General features: G+C 41.2%; 1 protein-coding gene across 8 annotated transcripts in view; it reads left to right on the forward strand.

Moving 5' to 3' along the window:
• The window catches only part of Ebf1 (EBF transcription factor 1), a 392233-nt gene that overhangs the window by 304367 nt on the left and 64320 nt on the right, over positions 1 to 23546 (forward strand). For all 8 annotated transcript variants that reach the window (XM_031353777.1, XM_031353775.1, XM_031353776.1 and 5 more), the window contains one exon: positions 7001 to 7127. In XM_031353777.1, the coding sequence (XP_031209637.1) occupies positions 7001 to 7127 (127 nt within the window). The remainder of the gene's footprint in view (positions 1 to 7000; positions 7128 to 23546) is intronic.

Consider the following 23546-nt stretch of genomic DNA (forward strand, 5'->3'; position numbering starts at 1 on the left):
ATTTTAGTTCCTTTCTTCCCAATCTGTTATTTTGGAAATCGATCTCATTGCTGTTCTGTTTTGAGACAATTAACTACATTGATTGAGGGTCACAGTTAACTTCCTGGTCCAAGGAATCGGGCAGTGGATTCTTTTGAAATGCTTAATGATGATACCAGGAGGTTTGTGGTAGCCAAGTCAAAAGCTTTTTGTTTTTATTTTTATTTATTTATTTTTAGGAAAGAGAAAGAATTTTGAATGGAGTGGGATTGGTTTTTTTCTTCTGTTTTCTTTTGGCATTTCTGGGCTTGAACCCAGACCCTCAAACATGCTAGGCAATTGTGCTACCCTCAGCTACACCCCAGCCCTGATCATTTCTTTTCTGAACACTTACACAGAAGTTTACTCAGGCTTTACCTTACTCGTGAGGGCTATTTAATGGCATTTTGCTATTTGGTCATTCAGTGTTTAATGAGTAGTTCATGAGAACTGACTTAATCCAAGGTCTGGCTGACACTCTGGGAACGCAGTAAAAGCAAAACAGATCAAGACTATATCTTCATGGAGCTGATATTCTATGCAAGGAACACAGGCAACAGCTAAAAATGTCGCTCTGCGGGCCTCTAGTCCCTATCTTTATCAGTGTCTGTATTGAGAGAAATTTTAGACAGCATTCAGAAACATCACTGGCTACTCCAAAGCCAGGTTTAACTTCCTTATGGGATTTAATTCCTGAGACCTGAGTTTCAAATATCTCCTTACCAAGTTTATCTTTAGGGATTCATGAGACCCTACCTTTTTTGCTAAACATTGGTTTTAGTTATTTCTTGAAAGGAATAAAGAAAACCACAATGTTTGTATGTTTGTGTGACACTCAATGCCTCTGTGTTTTCTCTCTCTCTCTCTCTCTCTCTCTCTCTCTCTCTCTCTCTCTCTCTCTCTCTCTCCCCTTTCTCTCCTTCCCTCCCTTCATTCCCTGAGCGATCACATTCTGATGACCAGACAGGAACTTTTTTGGAATGAAAGACCTCAATGCCTGAGAGAAGTCCGATTAGGTGGGATAAAGGTGCTTGCTGCTAAGTCTGGGGACTCAAGTTCAATTTCCTGGGAATCCCACAAGTTATCCTCTGACCTAAACACACACACACACACACACACACACACACACACACACACACAGATACACCCACATACCACTCTAAATAAATAAATAAATAAGTGTAAAGAGCCTTAATGAGAACGGCACAGTTCGGCCTCCACATGTGCCTCATGGGCTCATCCATGCATTCTGGGCCTGAAATGTAGATATATTTTAATATGTCATTTTTGGTTACACAAAGACAAATGCTCCAGAAAGAAAGAACAGCAAGTCTGTTTCTTTGGCTACTGACACTCATATCTCTTTAGAGCTCCTAAGGTGGATTTGGTCTCAAAGCTTTAATTATGCCTTGTGTTACAGCTTCCTTATTTAAGTGTCTGTTCCATGTCCATCACTCAGCACCCCCTGCCTATCTCAAAAGAGATGGGTATTATCATTCTAATTGAGAAGGAGGGAGAATGCTGTGCAAATTATTAATACATAAATTAAAAAATTAATCTAGAAGGCGCTTTAGCATCCCTGGAGAGGCACTACCCAAACACAAAACATATTTAATATTATTCTGAGCTCCCACAGAGAAGATCTGAGCTCCTATAGCCTATGATTCAACTGGTAAACTGAGGCATGGATTGTGGCAATTGCAGAGCCCAGAGTCTATCCCACTTGAGAGGTTTTTTTTTTTCTGATGATTTGTGTTAATTAGTTTTTGTTGTTGTTGTTTTTGTTTGTTTGTTTGTTTTTCGAGACAGGGTTTCTCTGTGTAGCCCTGGCTGTCCTGGAACTCACTCTGTAGACCAGGCTGGCCTCAAACTCAGAAATCTGCCTGCCTCTGCCTCCCAAGTGCTGGGATTGAAGGCGTGCGCCACCACCACCCGGCTGTTAATTAGTTTTCTATAGAACAATAGCAAACTGCCCCTTCCCTTTTCTCTATTCCGCTGAGTCTTTTTTTAGACTTGACTTTTTTTTATGTGATTTTCTAATGTGGCAGATAGTTAGTTCAGGGTTGTGAAGCTGGTAAGGAAAACTTGAAATCATGTATGTGTCTTCTAGTACTCTTTTTGCACATGACTCAGCACTTCCCATTGCTTTTCTTTTACGTAAAGCCAGTGGCTAGAAGACAGGAATGTAGGCTGGTGGTGGAGTTGCTTCTGAGCTCTGCTGGGGGATTGTTCTCAGCTTAGCTTCACAGGGAGAACCGTTGTGTGCTTCTGGTACTCCCAGACATGGAAGGAAGGTGAAGGAGGTATTAGGGATGCAACTGATGCTTTCAAAGGCTGAGAGAGAGGGTAAAGTCCAGAAATTATTATAAAATGATAAGCAGTCTAGAGAGAGAGGACAGTTGTGGCATGATGATGACAGTCATTAGTCAGGGAAGCTTGCTGCTCCTTATGGCTAGGCTTCTAAACCTTCCTGAGATTCACTTTGCTTACCTATGAACCAGCTAATGGCCATACCTGCCCCCTGAAGTCTCTCGGGCATGAGTCACCAAAAGAGCTTAGGCTAGTACTGAGCGCACCATGAGAAGACCACAGCAGGTCAGTGTTGCTCAGGTCATCACCTTCACTTTTGAGAACGAGAGAGCTATAGAGAGCAAGCACATGCTGTTGTTTCCTCAGAAGAGATAGTTCTCCCAAAGTCATGCCTTCCCCCAGGGTTCTACAGCCTGTTTTCGTTAATACTCCAACTGCTCATGGATCATGCTTTCCTGTTCCTAGTGTCCTTCGGATGCTACAAGAGACCACACACAGACCCATGCTTCCCTTCTGGCCTTTCAGACTTTGCAGGTGGTTTCTTCAGACGGCTGCCTCCACATGTGCAGCTGCTCAATCTGCTCCAGTCCTCTCTGCTCTCTCCCCTGCTTCTCTCATGGGGAGCCCTATTTGTCCACCTCCACATCTGGATCTGTCTCTCTCTCAGAGGCATCTTTATCACCCATGGTTCGTAATAAGCCTGTGCCTTTTGGGCCTGCACCACAGGGTTCTTCTGGCTCTGCTATCTGAGTCTGGAGAAAACAAACAGTCATATAGGCAGCCAGAGGGGACCACATTCTTGCTTCCTGGTAGCTGGGTAGCCTTTCTGGGCCATGAAGAGTCCATGAGCCTTCCATCTTCACACAGTGCCTAATGGTTTCCCTTGACTGGAATGTACATGCAGGGTTGGAGAAAATAGAGAGGCAGTCAAAGGGAACTGAACTTTACCAAAGAACACTTAACCAAAGAGGCCACTTATGTCAACATGTTACCGTTTATCTTTTGAGCTTTCCTCTGTGCAGTTACACATCTAATTTCTATGTAATCACATGGCATGCATAGTGCTCCAAACTGGCATTCTTTTAATTTTGATAATATTTTCCCATAGTAGTTTATAGTATTACTTCCTATGAAAGCATAAGGGATGAGCACACATATACACAAGGAAGATAAATAAATCAATCACATCTAAAGTCATAAGCTTAGGGATAAACACCCTTTTAGTGTAGATCTCTTACTATTACTGCCTTAACTTCTTTTTTTATTTTTATTTTGACTTGTGTGTATGTGTGTGTGTGTGTGTGTGTGTGTGTGTGTGTGTATGCATGTGTGTGCAGTACCCCAAGAGACAGGAAGAGGGCATAAGATCCTCTAGAGCTGAATTGATCTAAAAGCAGTTGTAGGCCACCCAAGTCCTTTGTTCTCTATAGTAGCAGTAAATAGTTATAACCACTAAGCCATCCCTCCAACTCTTCAGTACCTTAAAATATTTACTTCATTTCTTATTGAAGCCACAAATGTTGAGAAGTGTTCCTTTTCCTTACTGTATTGAAACAATATAGATAGCAACTCATGCTCTTTTTGGGATATAACTGCAAAGCTAGTTGGGTTGTCACTTTGAGAGTAACTTATTTGGGGAATGTGTTAATTATTACTGGGTTAACAAGAATGGATTTCTATAAGGATTATTGTGCCTACTGTAATCAAACATTTAGTAGAATTATGAGCACGTTTACACATGAATTTATTTCAGGAATGCTTAGAATGGAAGACATTCATTTAGCAACATTTTTAGATTTGTTTATTTTTATTTTTTGTGTATGAGTGTATTACCTGCTTGTACGTATGTACACCATGTGTATACCTGATACCTATGGAGGTCAGAAAAAAATATCCTGGAACTGGAATTACATATGGCATCCATGTGAGTGTTGAGTATTGAAAACCGAATCCAGGTCCTCTGTAAGAATACCTAGTGTACTATTAATGCCTGAGCCATCTCTCCTACCTCTCCTTAGTAACTTTTAAGAATAGACATGATGATTCAAGAGTTTCTCCTAGTCTCGAAAACTGTTCAGTGGAAGAAAGATAAGCAGGAAATTCTTGATGGCACACAGTAAATAGGTTCCTAGGAATCATATCCTGAATGTTGTAGTCATCTGAATTCCTACAAAGAGGCAGACCACTCTGACTTTTGTTGACTATATAGAGACCATATGGTCGGGAAGGCAGAGAGTAGCCAAGCATGGTTAGGCAAAGAAGGATCTGGACCTGGTTTGCCTCTTGTTCTCTATACAGTATTAAACTTGATCTCCTTGTTTCTATGTCTTCAGATTATAAGTGCAGATTAGAAGGGGCAGAGGACAAAGGCACAGAATAAAACAGAAGTCATTTCAAGTGCTTAACTATGTGGAAGCATTTTAGGGCTGGGGGACAGCACTTCATACTTCAGCAATTGCTCAGTGTTTTGATGATGGCAAACATGATCTTGGTTTATCAAAGTTAAGTTACATTGCATGTTTTCCATGATTTAGACAGCATTCAAAGCATTTTTGGGAGGATTTCAATGTAAGTAGAATACTTTTTTCCTTTTTTATCTATTCATGCACATATACAATGTATTTTCTTTATATTCAGACACTCTGTAACCTACACCTAGAGATTCCCCCAACTTCATATCCTTTTTTCTTTTCTTTTTTCTTTTCTTTTCTTTTTTTTTTCTAAGTCTAATTAGTGCTAACCCTGTATACATGGGTGGGGCCATTGGCTGGAGCATGGCCCACCTACCAGGGGCCACATCTATGAAGAATATTGACTCTTCCTCTCATAGCAGGCACCATCAGCTCCTCAGCTAGAGGTAGATGTGGTGTGTCCTGAGCCTTGGCAGGGGGCAGTGAGATCCAGATATCCCATTGACAGCTGATTCCCCCGCAGATTTGTTCTCTGCACTTTGACCAGTGTGAGTTTCCATATGAATCACATCCCCTTCACAAAGATGTGTTTCTAATGAGGGCTGAGAGTTGTGCTTACCAATGGGTAAATAGAGGCATATATTTAGAAGGTAGCTTGATACTCTGTCCATTTAGTAGGTTGTCCTCTTAGAGTCTAGGAGATCCCCAGCCTAGTGCAAAATTTCAAGGCAATATCATTGGTGCTTTTTGTGAGTAAACCCTTAGCTTTCCAGAAAACACCAGCCATGGCAATAGACTTGGTCTTAGTGCAATATTTCTTTGTGGCTCTTAGTTTGTAGCCAGTAATCTCAGACTTCCTATGTATTTGAGGGAAGAGAATAAAGCATTTCTGAGCCCTAAGATGAATTTAGCCCAGTGTTTCCAGGAACATTTAGCAGCATTAGCTGTGGATTTTGGCATGAACAACTTTCTCATCCTTCTGCCTGTCACAAGACACTAAGAAAGTTTCCCTTGGTGGCAACCAGGGGCTGGATATAGTTTCTTATCACCTCACCCACGATTCTTAGGCAAAACACTTCAAATGGGTGATTTTTACATTTAAATAAAACCTCCTTCTACATTGTTGGCATGCAACAGTATAAACATAAGCTAGCATTGAGTCTTTAGAGACTGGCCTTAGAGGATATTCTAGCTACTGTGTGTTCAGCCCATGCCCCTGTGTTTATCTGTTTGGGCCATTGCTGACTTCACAGAGAGAGAGAGAGAGATGCTTTACAAGGTAGTGCCGTCACAAGTCAAGCAGTCAAATGCCAGGGATGGTCTTCCTCCTCCTCCTCCTCCTCCTCCTCCTCGTCCTCCTCCTCGTCCTCCTCCGCTTCTTCTTCTTCTCCTTCTTCTTCTTCTTCTTCTTCTTCTTCTTCTTCTTCTTCTTCTTCTTCTTCTTCTTCTTCTTCTTCTTCTTCTTCTTCTTTGACCTAGATAATGCCCATTTTATGACCATTATTAACATTTTCTTTATATAAACCTAGGTAAGAATAATTAAAAAATAAATTCTGCTTTATAGCATAATTTGATTGCCAATGGAGTTCAGAAATGAACTTCCTCACTGTGTATGTGCTGCTGCATAGAGAAAGGCTAACCCTCCAGCAGCCCCCTCTCCCCAACCTTCATTTCTCTTTTATGGAGAACCTTTAGTTCATCCAGAGCCCTAAGCTATTCCAGGGAGGCAGGTCCTTCCCTCTCCCCCTTTAAAATGCTTTGATTGTGCCTCTGGTAGTTAATGTGCCAAATGGTCTTCTGGACATTTCATCCATGTGTTCCGCAGCTAATTAGAATGCCCGGGCCTACTGTTTCCTACCTCTGCACTCTCCATGTGTTTAAGAGCTCAGTTCAAACACCAGGCCCATGCCCTCTGGAAAGGCATGGCAAAGCTCTCCTCTGGTTTGGGCATCTGTTGCAAACAGGTTTTCCAAAGGATATCCTGTAGGAGATAAACCATTTCATTAGGCCAGGTTCCCTTTCCAAACCGGGGAAGTCCAGGGCCTGCTGAGAAGGAAAACCCAGATAATGCTATTGTGGCTGTAAGCAGAGCACTTGTAAATGTTGTGGTCGGCATCTTTTCCACAGGTTCTATCCAGCCGGTGTCCACTGACAGGTTAATGAGGTGTTTTAGAGCTCTGTTTATAGAGAGTGCTAGGGCAGCTGGGACATGAGTCCTTTACATATTCCAATGATCTTTCCTCCTTCCATGTCTCCTGCAGTTGATAACTCCTCATGCCATCCGTGTCCAGACACCTCCTCGGCACATCCCTGGCGTGGTGGAAGTCACACTGTCCTACAAGTCCAAGCAGTTCTGTAAAGGGACACCAGGCAGATTCATCTACACAGGTAAGGATGCCTGCAGATGGGAACCACGGAGCTCTGGCAACTTCATGAGATGTTTTCCTTGATGGTGTGTGTGTGTGTGTGTGTGTGTGTGTGTGTGTGTGTGTGTTTAATCTTGTTTCTGTTAAGACAGATTTTTTTTTTCCATTTCAACAAGTACAGGACTGAAGAAATTTGCTTTGGTTATTATTACTAAAAGCTTATGGAGATGTAATAGTTTTGCATGTTGAAAGAACTGGTTGCCTACTGAGAGAAAGAGAGAGCAGGGCTGTACTAGACAGGACCAAGGTCTCTCTCTAGTAGATTGGCCAGCTTGTTGGAGTTTGCTTTATGGAGCAGGGTTGAACTTTGATGAACAGCACTGTTCTAGCCTGCTACAGCACTGAACAGCATTTGGTAGTTTTCATAGTTTACTCTGGGTTGGTGCTTTCTGCCCCAGTAAGCTGCATTTTGTCCGCCCCACCTCCAACAGCACTGGCACAGGGACCTGCCTTGTGGTAAGCAGCTAGGGTTACAGGGTGCATCTGAATTCCCTCCTACCAGGCAATAGCCAATCAGGCAAGACCTGGGCTGGCAGGATGTGGAAGTATAAGTAATAGGCAAAGCAAACACCCAGGGATCTCATGGAATTCAGCATCTGCTATAGAAGGGGAGGGCAGACTCTTTCTTACATGCTCAAAGGTGAGGTGTAGGCTGATGTGTCAGGGACCACTGGTAAATCTGAGGACCCTTGGCTTCACATGACCTGGCTAGCTCCATCCACAGCTTTTCTTCCCCATTTACTACTGAGGGTCCACTAGGCCTCTCCATGTAGATGGGAAGTTGTTTTCACACAAAGGGGTCTGGAGCACAGAAGAAGCGGTTCTCTCAGCAGATCCTAATTAAACCACATAATCCGACGGGCAGGTTTCATTTTTGCTCTAACATCCTACCTCAAAGTATCTTCCCCTATAATTTTATACTGTGAAGCAAACCAAGCATGCTTTATAGTCACCCTGTCTCTCTCCCACAATGACAACCCACCACCAACAGACAGAGACAGACAAACAAACAAACAAACCAACAAACCAACAAACCAAGTTAATGTATTTTGACCCTCAGAAATGCCTCCCAGCCCTTTAAACAAAATACAGGGTTGGTGCCTGCCTGCCGATTAGTTTTAGTTAATTGAAAATTATAGGATTGACCCAAGAGGAAAATTTTGTTTGCACTCCAATCACTTTTACAAATTAAGGAAAATTACCACAATTTTGTTTAGCTCAGGTTTCACACTGAGTTCACGAAATTAGCTCAGCCATCCCAACAAAGTCAGCACTTTGTTAGTGAGCGCTTGAAAAAAAAGTCTATCCGGAGTTCTGTGGTGTATACAAGCGAAGCATAGAGAAAGCTATGATGCTTTATAGAAGTGGGCCAAGTGTTTTTAATTAGGCTCATTGGTTCAGCATAAGTTTTGAAGAACAATCAAAATAGCGGATTAGCTGTTTCTTTTAAATCTAGGGTTTCTTGCCATTCATTTTTCCCATGAGAACTTCCAGATAGCACTGTAAGTTTTTTTTTCTTTTCTTTTCTATTTTTTTTTTAAACAAGCCTCATTATGGGCTCTCAGGAAAAGGACCAATTGAAATTTCTGATACTGTAACATTCCCCACCGTCATTCCAAGGGGATGGTAGCTTTTCACAGTGTTCCTTGCTGGACTTGCTGTTCTGGAACATATTACAAAACCACAGAGGCCAAATGTTTTCTCTGAGGACTTTGGACTCTGTTTTTGGCTGAAAATATTTAGGCCTCACTGGTTGCTTATTTACTCTGCTATTAAGAACAAGAAAGAGAAAAGAAGAAGAGAGGAAGAAAAAGAAAATGTTCGTGGGGTAGGAGGCACCAGAAGCAGTCAGCCATGGCTTCCGCTTTGGTGACAATGTCCTTGCTCATTAATGGCTCCCTTTTGTGGTCAAGTCTCATTTAGAAGAAATTATTGTTAATCAGTGTTCAGTAAAATATACCCTAGAGCCACCTGGTCATAATTTTTTTTTAAATCACTACCATTACATAAATTCTCAAACAAAATGAAACAAAACACCCATTCCCTTGCAAACAAACAAACAAACAAACCAACCCAAGGGATTGACTGGCCCACTATTATTTAAGATTTTTTTTAAACCATTCAAAAATTGCTACCAATTTAAGAAATCACATCTTGGGAAAGCTGTATCAGACTGGAATTAAGACCAAAGATAAAAACAGCAGATCTGCAAGCTAGGGGAAGGAATTCTAGAGGAATGTGTGTTGATGTGTTCATTTGTGGGAATCTAAAGAAGAGCCGAAAGAATCCATGCCTTCAACTGTGGGCGACTGACAAGAAGATGCTCTTCTTAATATATCCTAGGAAGAAATCTAGCCTCTTCTCGTGTTAGAAAAATAAAAAAAATCGAAAGAAATGAGGACAAAGACTCCTTGGCTATTCATAGTTACATTGATGTCACGTGGTTTTAACTAGGAAACTTCTGGTCCTCATGATCCCTGGCATGTGGCTTGTCCTTGTGGTGGGTCCTTAGCCATGGCTAGCCACCTAGCTCCTGGGGCTAACTTAGTTTACCTCTGTGCTTGTCACTCTTTACAAGTGAAGGTGTAGAGAAGGGGGCTCAGCCCCTGTATGTTTTTTGTATCCCAACAACTGCTTAGGTCATTGGGTTCGTGCAGGCCCCTCTCCCACCCACTCCCAGAAGCTCGCACTTCATCTTTAATGTGCATACTACTTCAAGATGTGAGGCTTGCCTTTCTGGATTGGCAAACGAATCTTGTTTCTTAATGGAATGTCACTGGAATTTTTTTCCCTTAAAAAGAAACTAGAAAGTATCACAGAACTGAAGTAAAACACCCCAATTTAAGGCACGCCCACTGTTTTCAGAGTGTTTAGGAGAGAGTTTGGGTATAAGAATGTGAAAGGCTCTAACAATCTAAGCAAAATCAGAAAAATAAAAATATAAAGGAATATCCTCGTCTAGTTGATGCAATTAAAACCCCACTTTTTGGGGAAAGTAGTCCAACTAAACACGGATTGAAGGCTGACCCCAATCTCTTAAGGATGCTGGATGCAACTCTTTGTCACTGGTCCTCAGACTCAAGTGTTCCTGTTCACTCGATATATGATGTTCTTGCCTTTGCCCAATCAGAGTCATGGAGAAGAGTGAGTCCTGACTTAAAGATAACACAGAAGCCCCAATAGCACCTGCCAGATCAAACTTCATTGCGTTTCCTTATTCTTTTGCAAATGTGAGGCAGAGCTGACTTTACATCTCACAAGTTTCTAAATGAAAGAAATTAAAACCTCATCTCATCCTAGGGTTGTTTTCAGAGTCCTACAACCTTGTATCTGGTCAGTTAGTCCAGGTAGATGATGTACAGGATCACAGGACTCGCCAGATCTGACTGGAAGGTCTCCCCAAAATCTTCACACACCCCTTTGTTTGTTTGTATGTTTTGTTTCTACACCGTTCAGTCTCTAAATGAGCTGCTTCCTTTTGGAGCATGATCATTCCTGCTAAAGCATACGTGAACTTGGATACTAAGAAAAGCTCTGTAGGAGCTGTTTAGCTGTTTCTTTACAATTCTTACAATTCTTGCAATAACAAGGGGCCACAGCTGAAGATAGCATTTTGCTTTCATCCTGGTAGTTTCTTCATGGGAAGGCCCAGAAAAAATCAACAAATAAGCAAATAAAAATTAAAATAAAGAAGGACCACGGGATGACCTATGACCAACATTATCCCAAGTATCAGGGCTGCACTTAAAGTCATGTCCCTTCCCTACGGGGTGGGGAGAGCCCTCATGCAAGATCAACTGACAGCCCAACTGATTGGCTGGTTAAGCAACCTATCAGAACCTTTCTACCAATTGCTGTCTCATTCTAACCCGTTCACCTACCTATGGCCCCAAAAGAGCCAATCTAAACAGCATATTAACTGGGGGGATGAAACTGCTTCCTGAATGACTTCCTGTTTGTACTTCTCCTTCAGCAACTCAGAGCATGTTGTTCTGCCCACAGGATGGGCCTTGCGGGAAAATATGTTCTACAGCTCTTGATGACTCTTAATTTCCTTTTTATTTTTCTCTCCTGATCATATTAATTCTCCTTTCTCTCCCCCCACCTTTCCCCATCCTCTTTTCTCTCTGTTTCCTTTTTTAATTGCCAGTAATACAGAGCAGCATAAGGATTGGGTGCTTCCATTTAAGGCAATAGATATAGATTGAGCTCTTAGCTTTGCCATTTACTGGAGACTCTATTCCTGAGATCTTCATATTACAACTCTGAGCCACCTTATTTTTACAAGAAGAAAACGATAACTTTCTAGGGTTGTTTTTAGAATCAGAGAAACGTGTAACATCTAGAAAGAAGCCAGGGTCTAGCATTGGCATGAAACTGTGGCTATTGTCTTTAGCCATTCATTCTTTAAAAAAAAAAATCATTATTTTCTGTGTATTAGAGGTTTGTCTCCATGTGTATGTATGCATCATGTGCATGCCCAGTGCCAATGGAATACAGGCAAGGACATCAGATCTTCTGGAACTGGACTTACAGATAGTTGCAAGCTGCCATATAGGTGCTGGGAGCTGAACCTGTGTCCTCTTCCAGAGCACAAAATCTCTGCACTGCTGAGTAGTTGCCGAAGCCCCACCCATTCATTTTTGAGTCCTCTTTCTTGAGCAAACATTTCCCATCTTGTTTACCATCATCTTCATCTTCCCAGCCATCTAAGATTTGCCTTTAAGGGTTTTTAGTACTAGAATCATAGGCACCAGGACACTGAAGCAACAACAAATAGGAAAGGCAATGTATGGACAATTATGGTAACAAGGAACAGATTTTCAAATAATTAATTCCACTTTCTGTTGTCACAACAAAATAACCTAGACTGAAGGCTTATAAAGACAATAGGATTATTTAACTCACAGCTTTGGAGGTTGAGAGTCTAAGACCAAATGGTCCCATCTTTTGGCCTCTGAAAAGGGAAAGGACCTCATGGCCTGCCTCACGTCATGGTGGATAGCGTTGTGGAGTAGGTATGGGTCAGACTGGTCACGTGGGGAGACCGAAGGCTGGGGGATTCAGGTTTGTACTCTCCATAAAAACCTACTCTCATGAGAACCAAGCAGGAATCTACAAGGAGTACATTCATTCCTTCCAAGGTCACCACATCCAATAGCCTACTTAAATTAATCACATTTCTTTAGGCTCTACCTCTTAATGCTGCCATACTGGGCACCCAGCATCTACAGTACAGACTCTTGGAGGCTGAACCATGGTTTGGATAAGAAACATTTTGATTATCCGTCTTGACTTGGAAACTTCTTTGGTACTGACTATTTTTTTCTCCAACAAAAATACATGGGTTTGCTCCTCTTTTCACCTGCAAATTCCTCCTCTCTTCTTCAGGACACAGTAACATGGGCGCAGCTCATCGTCAACCTCCCTCAGAGGGCATAGGCTAGAGTTAGCTTCAACTCCAGGTTCAAGACCTTTCAGCCCATAAACCTCTGGGCTTTCCTTCTTCCCCTACAGGGCTTCCCCTACAAAATGAAAGCTGCCACCTTGGGGCCAACAAAATAATTTCCTTTAAGTGGGAGGCGGAGAGTTAGAGCCCGATGAATCTCCTGTTCTTTTAGCCTTTTCAAATGTGGATTCATTGCTGCCTGAATCTCCTGAAAAGCCACCATCTTATCATTACCCTGTAGGAACTGTCCCCCTTGGCTCACTAGAAGTAAGCTGCCACATAACCTCTTTGCCTTGCCGTTCATAGCCCACTCAGCTTTGCCATGTGTTTTCTCAGCTCCTTACTAGGCCTCAAACTCATTCTGTATTTGCCTGGGGATTCATACTTGTCTTATGTACAAGCACATGCAAGCTTTAGGTATAGTTCTAATTCTGTTCCTCTGATAATATTCTTACCATGGCAGGGGTGACAGCGATGGCTGAGACAGAGGCCTGTAGTATAGCTCAGTATCTGCACTTATCTTACCGAGAGACCTAGGATAGATTCTTATGTGCACTAGACTCATCTTTTTTTTTTTTTTCATTGTAAAATGGACTAGTTGGAGTAGGTAAGTTTGGTATTCCCCACAGCTGATCTTAATTGACAGGAATCTTTCTGACATTCCATCTCTCTTGTGCCATGCAATTAGACCACACCCTCATCATAGCTTCCTTATGCTCATGGCTCTTTTCTTCTATTTTTTTTGTGGATAAGACAGAAATAAAAATAGATCCACTAACTTGATAAAGGAAGAGATAGCCTTCGTCAGTCTTAGTGACTTTGTAAGCTGTGCTGCAGCAACTTGACTTAGTATCTCATGAGGTTGTGATAGGTGTTCCCTGATAATTGATTAACATATTGCCCAGGATCAATGGGTCCTCATTGATTGCTGTAATCTGGATGACATGGGCTGTAAATAGAATCTGTTAATTAAGAATCTATCCCTCTACACTTGATGTTTTCATGCATAGAATACAATAGTTGGGGTTTTTGATAAGGGAAAAATGGGCTTAGATCTATGGAATAAATAGTTTTCATTTCCTCACCTATAAAATGAAGACATTTAATGGTATTTGTGTTCAAAGAGTAAATAGGTCAGGTAGGTAATGTAGTTCTGATGGTGCCTGCTCTGGGAGGAGTGTTGTCTAAAAATAAACTCAGAATGTAAAGAGCAGACAGTGAGAATGTTGTTTCTGTTTGAAAGAAAAATCCAAAGACCTGGTCATTTGAGCCTTCTTTGATTAACAGTATATGCATTTCAGCTTTCTCTGGCATCCTTCTTCCTAGACTATGGAGTTGGACTAAGACTATCTGGGTTTAGTTGTGATTTCCCCACTTCCTCTATTTATTTATTACAAGAATGTTTGTAGATTCCTGTTCTATTCTATGTGTGCTAAACCAGTTCTAGGCAATGCCCTAAAACATAGTTCAGCTAAAGCAGATAGGGTCTCTGTTTTCATTGATCTTATGGTCTTAGAGCTAATATGGATGTTCCTAAGTCTGTTATGTTAAACCTTGGAAATACCCAGAAAAATAAGAGCAGGGTTTCAGATAAGCACTTAAGAAAAGGAACCTTAATAAGTCAGAGATAGTTCCATCCTAGAAAAGATATGTGAGCTGAGATTTTAAGCATGACCAAGCACCAACACAGGGAATGGTGCAGGGTGGTAGGCTTGTGGAGAGAGAGAATGATCCAAAGAGGTAGTGTTTAAGAAGACACTGAATGCAAGCCACAAAGAATAGTTGATATTTATCTTTAGAACCAAAGGCAGTTTCCAGAGTCCCTGAAATGGCAGTTGGCTGTGACATTTATAACTTTTGAGACCCCTAGAAGGAGGGACTGCAGACCAGGATGGGAGTTGGAAGTCTTTCTCAAAGGTTTCTGAAGTCACCAAGGAAAGCTATCTTGGCGGCTTGGGTTTAGGTGATGACCAGAGGAGATGAGATGCACTAAGAGGATTTGAGAGCTGAAGAGTAGAAAGGTAGGGTAGGTATGATGTGAGGGAGAGCAGAGGACTTAAATTGAGCAGATTTTCTTTTTTTCCCAAGCTTGATGATGGTGGGGCTCTGACTTTGCTGAGTTTCCCAAGGGTCTTGTAAGAGGCAGTGAAAGGCTGAGTCCAAGGATGCCTTGTGCAGGGTGATATCCTACAGACTTATCCATTGTGGAAAAACACAAAGAACAGAGGATAAGAGGCAAGAACGTGCTTGCTTGCTTGCTAGCTTGCTAGCTTGCTTGTTTGTTTGCTTGCTTGCTTGCTTGCTTGCTTTCTGGCCACTTCCTCCTCTTCTTCCTCCTCCCCCACCTTCTCTACATCAGATGGATTTCACTTCGGACTCAGCTGCAAGAGAGTGTAATGGAGCCCTCCGTGTGCTTCTCTCCCAGTGCCGTCCTGATTAGAAATGACTCGATATGAAAGAAAAGTTTGGAGGTGGCTGCTTGTCCCCATGCCTTAAGAAATGACTCTGAGAGAGCTATTCATATAAAACGAAGGGATTCAGTGTGGAAAAAAAATGTTTCTTCCCTTTGTTTTTGGTGTGAAGAGTCAACCTCCAGCCCTCTTCTCCACCAAAGGGAAGATTTATTTTAACAAAATGTGATTTTCCCCTCTCTGATCTCATATGTGTCGGTAATTCAGAATCTGCTGGCATCTGTACGGTTAAACCCTGTGGGTACCATAATGGGCACAGCAACCTCCATCTGTAAAAGTAACCATTGTACTTCAGTGACATCTATGAAATGAAAGCTGTTTCTTCAAAGAATAAAGCCAGTCCAAAGGAAGCACATTATTTTGCATATTTTATGTATATACTCTCCAAGAAATATGACCCTTATTTCCTCTTTGGAGTGGAGTGTAATCAGGACATGAGTAGCTAGTGTAACTGGATCATTAAAAGGAATATTTTCCCTGACATTAGAGGTCTAAATGGCCACAAGGCCTCATATACAACCTTGGCTTTTTCCTGTCTCCTCAGAGTTAATAAGTGATAAGGCCAGTAGAGAGATAAATCACAGAAATCCCTGTCCAAAGAAAACATATTGACTATAGCCAAGCAAATAACAGACCATAACCAACGGTCCCATTCATCATTCATGTAATAGGGACATGAAGTATTTCCTACCCGCAAAACCGTATAGAAAGAAAAGGCAGACAGGCCTGTGCCCGGATCTGAGGCATGCGATTTGGTTATTAAAGGACATGAACTATTTGTCACATGGCTTTAATCTTTAAGACGTGTTGCCATTTCTAAACTATAAATTGCTGGTAAAGGACTAGAGAGCTATTAACAGCAAATGCAGGAACTGAGCTTCCTATGGATTCTCAGCACTATAATGCAATATGAGAAGGTCTTGGTAGCTAATCTTTTTAGTGTGATATAACATGATTTGGTTTTCAAAGCCAATAAAGCATTTGGGTGGAAGTATTCAAGGTTGCTTTTTTTATTTTAATTTTAATTTTTTTCAAACTCAGGATAGTGATAAATTAACCTTTCAGCTTTTAAAGTATATATCTGGAAATTTCTCCTAAGAGATTGGGATGGGGGGGGAAGGGCAACTTTATTTCTGTTTGTCTTTTCATAAAATTTATTCCCACTGCCCACAGAGGACTATTTTCTGTTCTGCTTTTCCATATTTGCAGTGCCGATCCCCTGTTCATTGTTCGAGCTAACGACAAGAGGGGCGCCCACTAGAGCATTAAACCTTGTTTTTCTTTCTTTATTGCAAAACACTACATGCTTATGTTAGATAACTTAGGAAGTACCAATTAAAAGGAAGTAAACTAATATTAAAATTGACCACATTCCTCCCAGCCCTTTAAACATAAACACTCTATAAAAGTGAGTCAGTAATATTATTTTAATTACATAGATCTTGTTGTCTGTTTTTCCTGAGAATGTCTACCTCATTCCAAAAATATCTTAGGTAATAATAAGTGAGATTTGTTTTGTTTTGTCATTTAGCGATGCATCAGAAAGACCACAACATTAAGAATTGAAAACAATTTCTAATCTTTGATAATCATTTCATGCTTCACTGGAACTTTCTAAGATACATCCAAATCTCTATTAGAAACATCCTGATCTTCCTACTAAAGTCAGGCAGCTTGAATTTGTGTTCTAGTCTCTTTTTGTTTTTGAAAAATCTGTAGCACAAGATCAATAGTCCTATACTTTGGCGGGGGTGTGGGTAGGAGGTGTCAAGTTGCTGAGATTGGCATATTGGCTGGGATTCATCAATGATTGTATGCCCTTCAAGGACCCACTGTCCTTGGAGGTCGGGACCAGCTCCCCAAAACATGCAATTACAACATGAAGCTTTTTGTGTCAAACCTGGATGACGCCAGGATCAGGGAATTCTGGCCATTGTACTTGGCTGTGTCAAGTAGGACTGTGCTTTTTGAAGAACTAGTGGGAGCCATCTGAACCCTTTAAGTTTGCTGGCAATATCAGTCCAGAACTAGAGCCCTAGACAGGTTGAGGAAGGTTCCTCCTACCATCCCCCCAGGAAACTCCAGCATCTGTGGGCAGAATGGAGAGATCTTCTTTTCTCCACTTGTTTTCCACACTCCCAGGGTTATTTGCTTTCATCCAGTTGTTCCTTCCTATTCCATATTTCCCCATTAACTTTATCTTATTAGCTAAATCTTCCTTCTCTCTGTGGCATTAAATCTACATACAACACACCTGCCTATTTCACCCTCTAAAGTCTGCATTAGTCAGGCTCCATTTTTTTATTCTCTATTTTTTGTATTAAATTAATTTATTTTCTACACTCCATATTCCATTCCCTGCCTCCCATCCACCCTCTGACTGCTTCACATCCCACACTTCCTCCCGAACCCCCTGTCTCCACATGGATGCACCTACCCCCCTCCCCCCGCCTGATCTCTATACTCCTTGGGGCCTCCAGTGTCTTGACGGTTAGGTGCATTCTCTCTGAATGAACACAGGCCCGGAAGTCCTCTACTGTATGTGTGTTGGGGCCTCATATCAGTTGGTGTATGCTGTCTGTTTGGTGGTCTAGTGTTTGAGAGATCTCAGGGGTTCAGATTAATTGAGACTGCTGGTCCTCCTACAGGATCGCCCTTCTTAAGCTTCTTTCAGCCTTCCCTAATTCAACAGGGGTCAGCTGCTTCTGTCCATTGGTTGGGTGCAAATATCTGCATCTGATTCTTTCAGCTGCTTGTCAGGTCTTTCAGAGGGCAGTCATGATGGGTCCCTTTTTGTGAGTGCTCCATAGCCTCAGTAATAGTGTCAGTTCTTGGCGCCTCCCCTTGAGCTGGATCCCACTTTGGGCCTGTCACTGGACCTTCTTTTCCTCAGGCTCCTCTCCATTTCCCCACTTATAAGATAAGGAAACTGGTCAAGGTGAGGTAATTCCCTGGGTTTTTTTTTTTTTTTCAGGCTCTTAGGTGGAGGGAGGATTCAGACCCCATTGAGAGACACCCAGATGGGCACTGAGGAAATCCCTGAGGAAGCTACTTACCTTGTCATTATGTGCAATCTCCCAAGTCCCTGAAACTGGGCTGCTGAAGAGGGCAGGACATTGCTGTTTCTAGAAAATATAGGCCTTCAATTTTTTTTATTAGATATTTTTTTTATTTACATGTCATATGATTTCTCCTTTCCCAGTTTCCTCTCCAAAAAACAAACAAGCAAACAAACAAACAAACAATATTTTAAGTAACTTATATCATTGTGAACACATTGCAAGCTCATATAGATGATTTGGATTACAGAAAAAAAATCATCACCCTTCATCCTACCCTTTTGAGATAATTACAGTTAGTATTTTTTTGAGTGCTATTATTTTTCTATATGCAAATGTTTTATCAGAGAGAATAAGAATTTTTTGTAATTTTATATCCTGTTTTATAGTTTAAGTCTCAAAACAAAGAGGTCTCCTGTAAATTCAGCTTTTCCTTGAATATACTTTAGTGAGTATATTGTAGTCCATTTTATGGCTGACCCATTATTTACTTAATCATTCCCCTATCCTTTGAGAGCACACGTGTTGTTTTTAGTAGAATGTTTACATAATATTTTCTTGATGACAGTATGATACTGAATACAAAGTATGCTTTACTTTCCTAGTGAAAACTGACATGTATAAGATTTACCAATTCTGATAACTATCATGGAGTGCCTACTCCCACTATTTAGTTATGGTACATTTTACAAGCCAAACAGGGTACAGTGTTTATGGACATAGCCTTTTCTGATTTTAGGATTTCTACTCTTATTCATATTATCTATGTGACCTTTGCCATTGTGATTTTTAATATAAAAGCCAAAGTCTTTTGTTGTTCAAAATAACAGGTTTCAGAAACAGATACACTAGCCCATGCCCATAATTTCTGGACTCAGAAGACTAAAGCAATAAGATTGAAGCACAAGGACAGCCTGGGCTACATAGCACAACCCTATCTAAAATGGGGAAAAAAAAAAAGGATATGCTGTCTTTTTTACATGCATATAATGTATTTCTACACTGTCTCCATTTGTTCCCCTCCATACCAGTTCTCTTCATCTTTCCTGATGATTCCCCTTCTATTTTTGTATCTTAAAAAGAAAGGAAGAAAAAGAGAGGGTTAGAGGGAGGGGAGAGAGAGAGAGGGAGGGAAAGAAAGAGAGAGAGAAGGAGGGGGAGGGAGAGAGAGATAAAGAGGAAAAAGAGAGAGAGGAAAAAGAAAGAAAGAAAGAAAGAAAGAAAGAAAGTGATAAAGAAAGAAATAAAGAGGAAACTGAAGAGGGTGCCCGAGTCCATAGGGTTTAAGCTGTCTTTAAGCAGTCTTCCATCATTGTCTTTGGGGACACGGTTCTCTCTGAGTCTGTGTAGTGTAAAATCATTAGAAGCTTTATCACAGAATGTGCAGCCATTTGCTATTTTTTGAATTTCCAAACAGAAGCCCTCTCACCAGAGTTTTTAGACAGCCTTCCAAAGGCTTTATTTGGCTATGGCTGTAGCTCAGTGGTAGAGAACATGCCTAGCACTCAGGAGGACCCAGGTTCAATTACCAGCACCATAAGACAGACAGATCATCAGCCACCAAAATAAAATTAGGAAAAGAAAGTTTGTAAGGAACTTAAGTAGCAAGAGGCCAGTTTCATAGAAAAAGCTATTAAAGGTAAATTAATTTCCTAGTCTAGGTTCTTGTCATGGCTGACTTTCTTACCTGTGAGGTACTTCATGCCCTTTCTTAAAAATAACATATTTGAGTAACGTACTTCAAGTATATAGTGAAGGCATTTTTTGGAGGAGGACCCTTCATCTCTTTTTATTAACGTCAGCTCATTGGTATTGTTTCCCTTTGTTGAATCATCTGCTATATGCGATTCTGGTCATGAACTCAGTGCTCTAAACCACATCATATTTGCAATGTTTTCAACCTGAGTAATGTCTGTACTCCCTCTTTTGTGGGCCCCATTATTCAGAGCACTGAAAGTGCAGGTTACAAGCCTATCTATACTATCTCTCAATGGTGAGAGGCAGCACAGGGGTTGGGAATCCCTAAATCCTGAGCAGAAACAACAACAGAAGAGTACACTTCTCTCTCTGCCTCCCGCTCTTTGACCTCACATAGGTAACCATGCATCTTCTTCCTGTTCACACAACCATGGTTAACTTCGCATCATGGTGGACTGAGCCCCTGGGATTGGCTCTAGTGGTGAGTGTCAGGAAGCACTGACTCCTAGTCAGTATGGAGCTAATTTAGATCTTTGTTTAATGTCAGAAAGACTTTCAGATTTCAATACAGAGAATGACCTCTGTCATTGTTACACACACACACACACACACACACACACACATATAAAAAAAAAAACCTTCCTTGACTTCAGACTGACTTTTAGAAGAGATTCAAAGGCCAGGTTGACTTCTACAATGTCTGGGAGGTCTGTGTGGGTGGTTGTCACTTGTCTTCGGAATGCTTGTTGGTCTTGTACCTTGGGACTTCTTGAAGATTATAAAAAAAAAATCCATGGTGTCAGCTGCCCTTTAATCCCAGCACTTGGGAGGCAAAGGTGGGTGGATTTCTGAGTTTGAAGCCAGCCTGGTCTACAGAGTGAGTTCCAGTACAGCCAGGGCTTTACAGAGAAATCCTGTCTTGAAAAAAATATCCACGGTGTCTTGCCCTGCTTTGCTCAGAAGGTCTAAGGGGATCATTGAAACACTGAGAATTTTCACATAATAAAATTACAAGCAAAAAAGAAAAACAAATGTCCTTGCACTTGTCAGGACTCGTCAATGGCCACAGAAGAGGCCTAGCCACTGAAGCCCTGTGTCGCAGCTCTTTTCACCTCATATGGGTAAAGAGATATAAACAGATCTAAACATTGAGCCATAATTAAGCATTCCTCACTCCCCATTTCTTTCTTTCTTTTCTTTTTTACATTTAAGGTAGGGATTATTTTAACTTTGTTTTAAAATGTAAAGAAACAGGTCTTGGGAAGAAATGAAGTGATAAAGGTTACCCAATGATGGATCTGGGATCAGATCTCCACCCTCCCAAGTTGATTGCTGTTCACTGGCTCAGATTTACATCCATACATCTGATTTACACCTGCTCTGCACTACCCTTTACTTTGGATATAATACACTAATTAGAAAGGAGCTTCTAGATTCCCGGGCAACTTCCCCAAGTATGAGCACTTTGGCTACAGCTTGTGTTTTGATCTTATTTTTAGCACTTACGCCAAGTAATATGACCTTGATGGTACGTGGGTGCAGCTCCTATCTCTCAATGGCATATAATCTCTAGGAAGGAGGTTCTCATCTCACTCACTGCCATGATCTCAATGCCTAGTACATACAGAACAGGGCACAGTGAGCACTAAGCAAATCAGTGAATGGCTGAAGGGAAAGCAAAAATGTAGGTTTAGATGTACGGAACATAAGCCTGCAGGATGACCCAGTTAGCCAAGTGGCTGAGCACTTGAGAGAGGATGTGAACTAGGCCTACAGACTTAGGTAAAGTCACACAGCTCAATGCTTTTTCTATCCCACCCCCTTTCTCTTGCCTGCTAGCTGTGAATGTATCCCGACATTATGCACGCCTGGCAGAGCAGACTTATTTGGTTATTAAGAAATTGGCCCCATCTCTTGAAACTTTTCTAATCAATCTGAAAACCTGTTTCCTCATCTTCAAAACAAGGATGTAGTGAAGCTGTTATACCCATGAGCTTACTGTGGCTTGGGGTTAGCATCACAAGATTGGTATACGGTTAGGTCCATCAACATTTCATCATGAATGAGGGAGGGGTCCGTGAAACTCACTCCTTCCCGAGAGACTATTGTCATTTGGGAGAGGAGAAGTCATCTTATTTATTTATTTTTAGTAATGTAATCATCAATGAGTTACTCTTGCTCTGTTGAATCATGTCTTCACTCACACCTGGCAAGTAGCTAAAAATCCTGAATGGACCATACACAAAAAGGGAGATGTGAACACAGGAGAAAAACATGCTGCAAAGCATGTCAGTTGAGAGGAGGTATGGAGGAGAAAGTGGATCTCTGGGTGAAAATGGCAAAAATTTCATAACATAAACATATGACAGTGTCAAACAATAAAACAATACATTTTAGAAAAAGAAAGAATCTGCAAGAACATACTTCAGTAAATGTGAGTTCTAGAGATGGAACGCTCCCCAGAGGCCACTTGGACCAATCCTGGTACTTTGCAATAGAAAGCATCTTAGACTCAGATTAGGGAAAACCTCTCCCAAACTCATACAGGATTGATCTTCCTACAGAAGCAAAGCAAATCATATACAACTTGGATTGCTGTTTTGTCAATGGATTCTTAAATATTCAAATAGCTCACATCATCAGTTTACTAAACGCATATTAGACTCATTCAAACACCACCACCGTGGCTATTGAACAGCTGCTCTTTAATATTTTAAGCATACCAGTCTTTGAGCAAACTCTCAGGGAGAGCTTGTTTGCAGTCCTGTGAATACTTGATTTGGGGGCCTTTTATTACGTGACATTTGAGGAAAGGATGTTATAAACTGCTCTTTTCTAATCTGTTTCTATCCTTCTCTTCTGACTGACAAACAAAAGGGGAACTTTTCTTCACCCTTTGGTAAATCAAAGTTCTAAGGAAGAACCAAGTACCATTTTCATTGTGGGTGATACCCAGTCACTCATACAAATGGTGTTTCTTTCACCCTGACATCATAGATGTATGCCCCATGCATACTGTTGGGACAAAAGAGTCACTTTCTCAAATCCTATTCAGGGAGGGTTTTGAGGCAGTCTCCTTGAGCTTTCCATCCCAGCTGTGTTCTCCTAACCAAAGGTTCACAAAGACTATTGGTATTCCTACTGGGCCAGGACCTCTGTGGATCCTCTATCTTACCATTAAGTCTCTGTTTTCCAATTGTCACCAAGGACATAAGAAGCCATAGCCTTTGCTGTGTATAGTGGTTTTCATGGACCCAGAGGCAGAGTCATCGGCCTGATGAGAAAAAAATATTTGAGTATGATGATAATCAGACCTAACACATAAACCATCCTTGGAAGAGAATCCCATATATGCAAGCTCACTGGGTTGTTCCTGTCATTTCTGAATGTCCAGGCAGCCAGTGGCAGGCCGATTATGAATGAGGCTATGGCCCTTTGGCTGGCTTTGCTGCAGTTAGGGGTAAGTCTGGCATTACTTTATCAGCTGCACACCCCAAATGCATTAATACAAATGAACAAAGAAAAAAAAACAAACCAATAACCAAGATTGTACAAGAGATTTTTGATTTCTGCTTTAAACTTTATTAGAGGCTTCTGCTAGAATTCAAATAAAAGAAAATATTATTTAAGGAAATTGCGTTCAGTTGTTAGTAAAAAAGAGAAAACAATGACCAGTTGTCCACGGATGCTCAGTGTAATGAGTA

This window comes from Mastomys coucha, unplaced genomic scaffold (assembly GCF_008632895.1).
Source record: "Mastomys coucha isolate ucsf_1 unplaced genomic scaffold, UCSF_Mcou_1 pScaffold5, whole genome shotgun sequence".
NCBI classification, from domain to species: domain Eukaryota; kingdom Metazoa; phylum Chordata; class Mammalia; order Rodentia; family Muridae; genus Mastomys; species Mastomys coucha.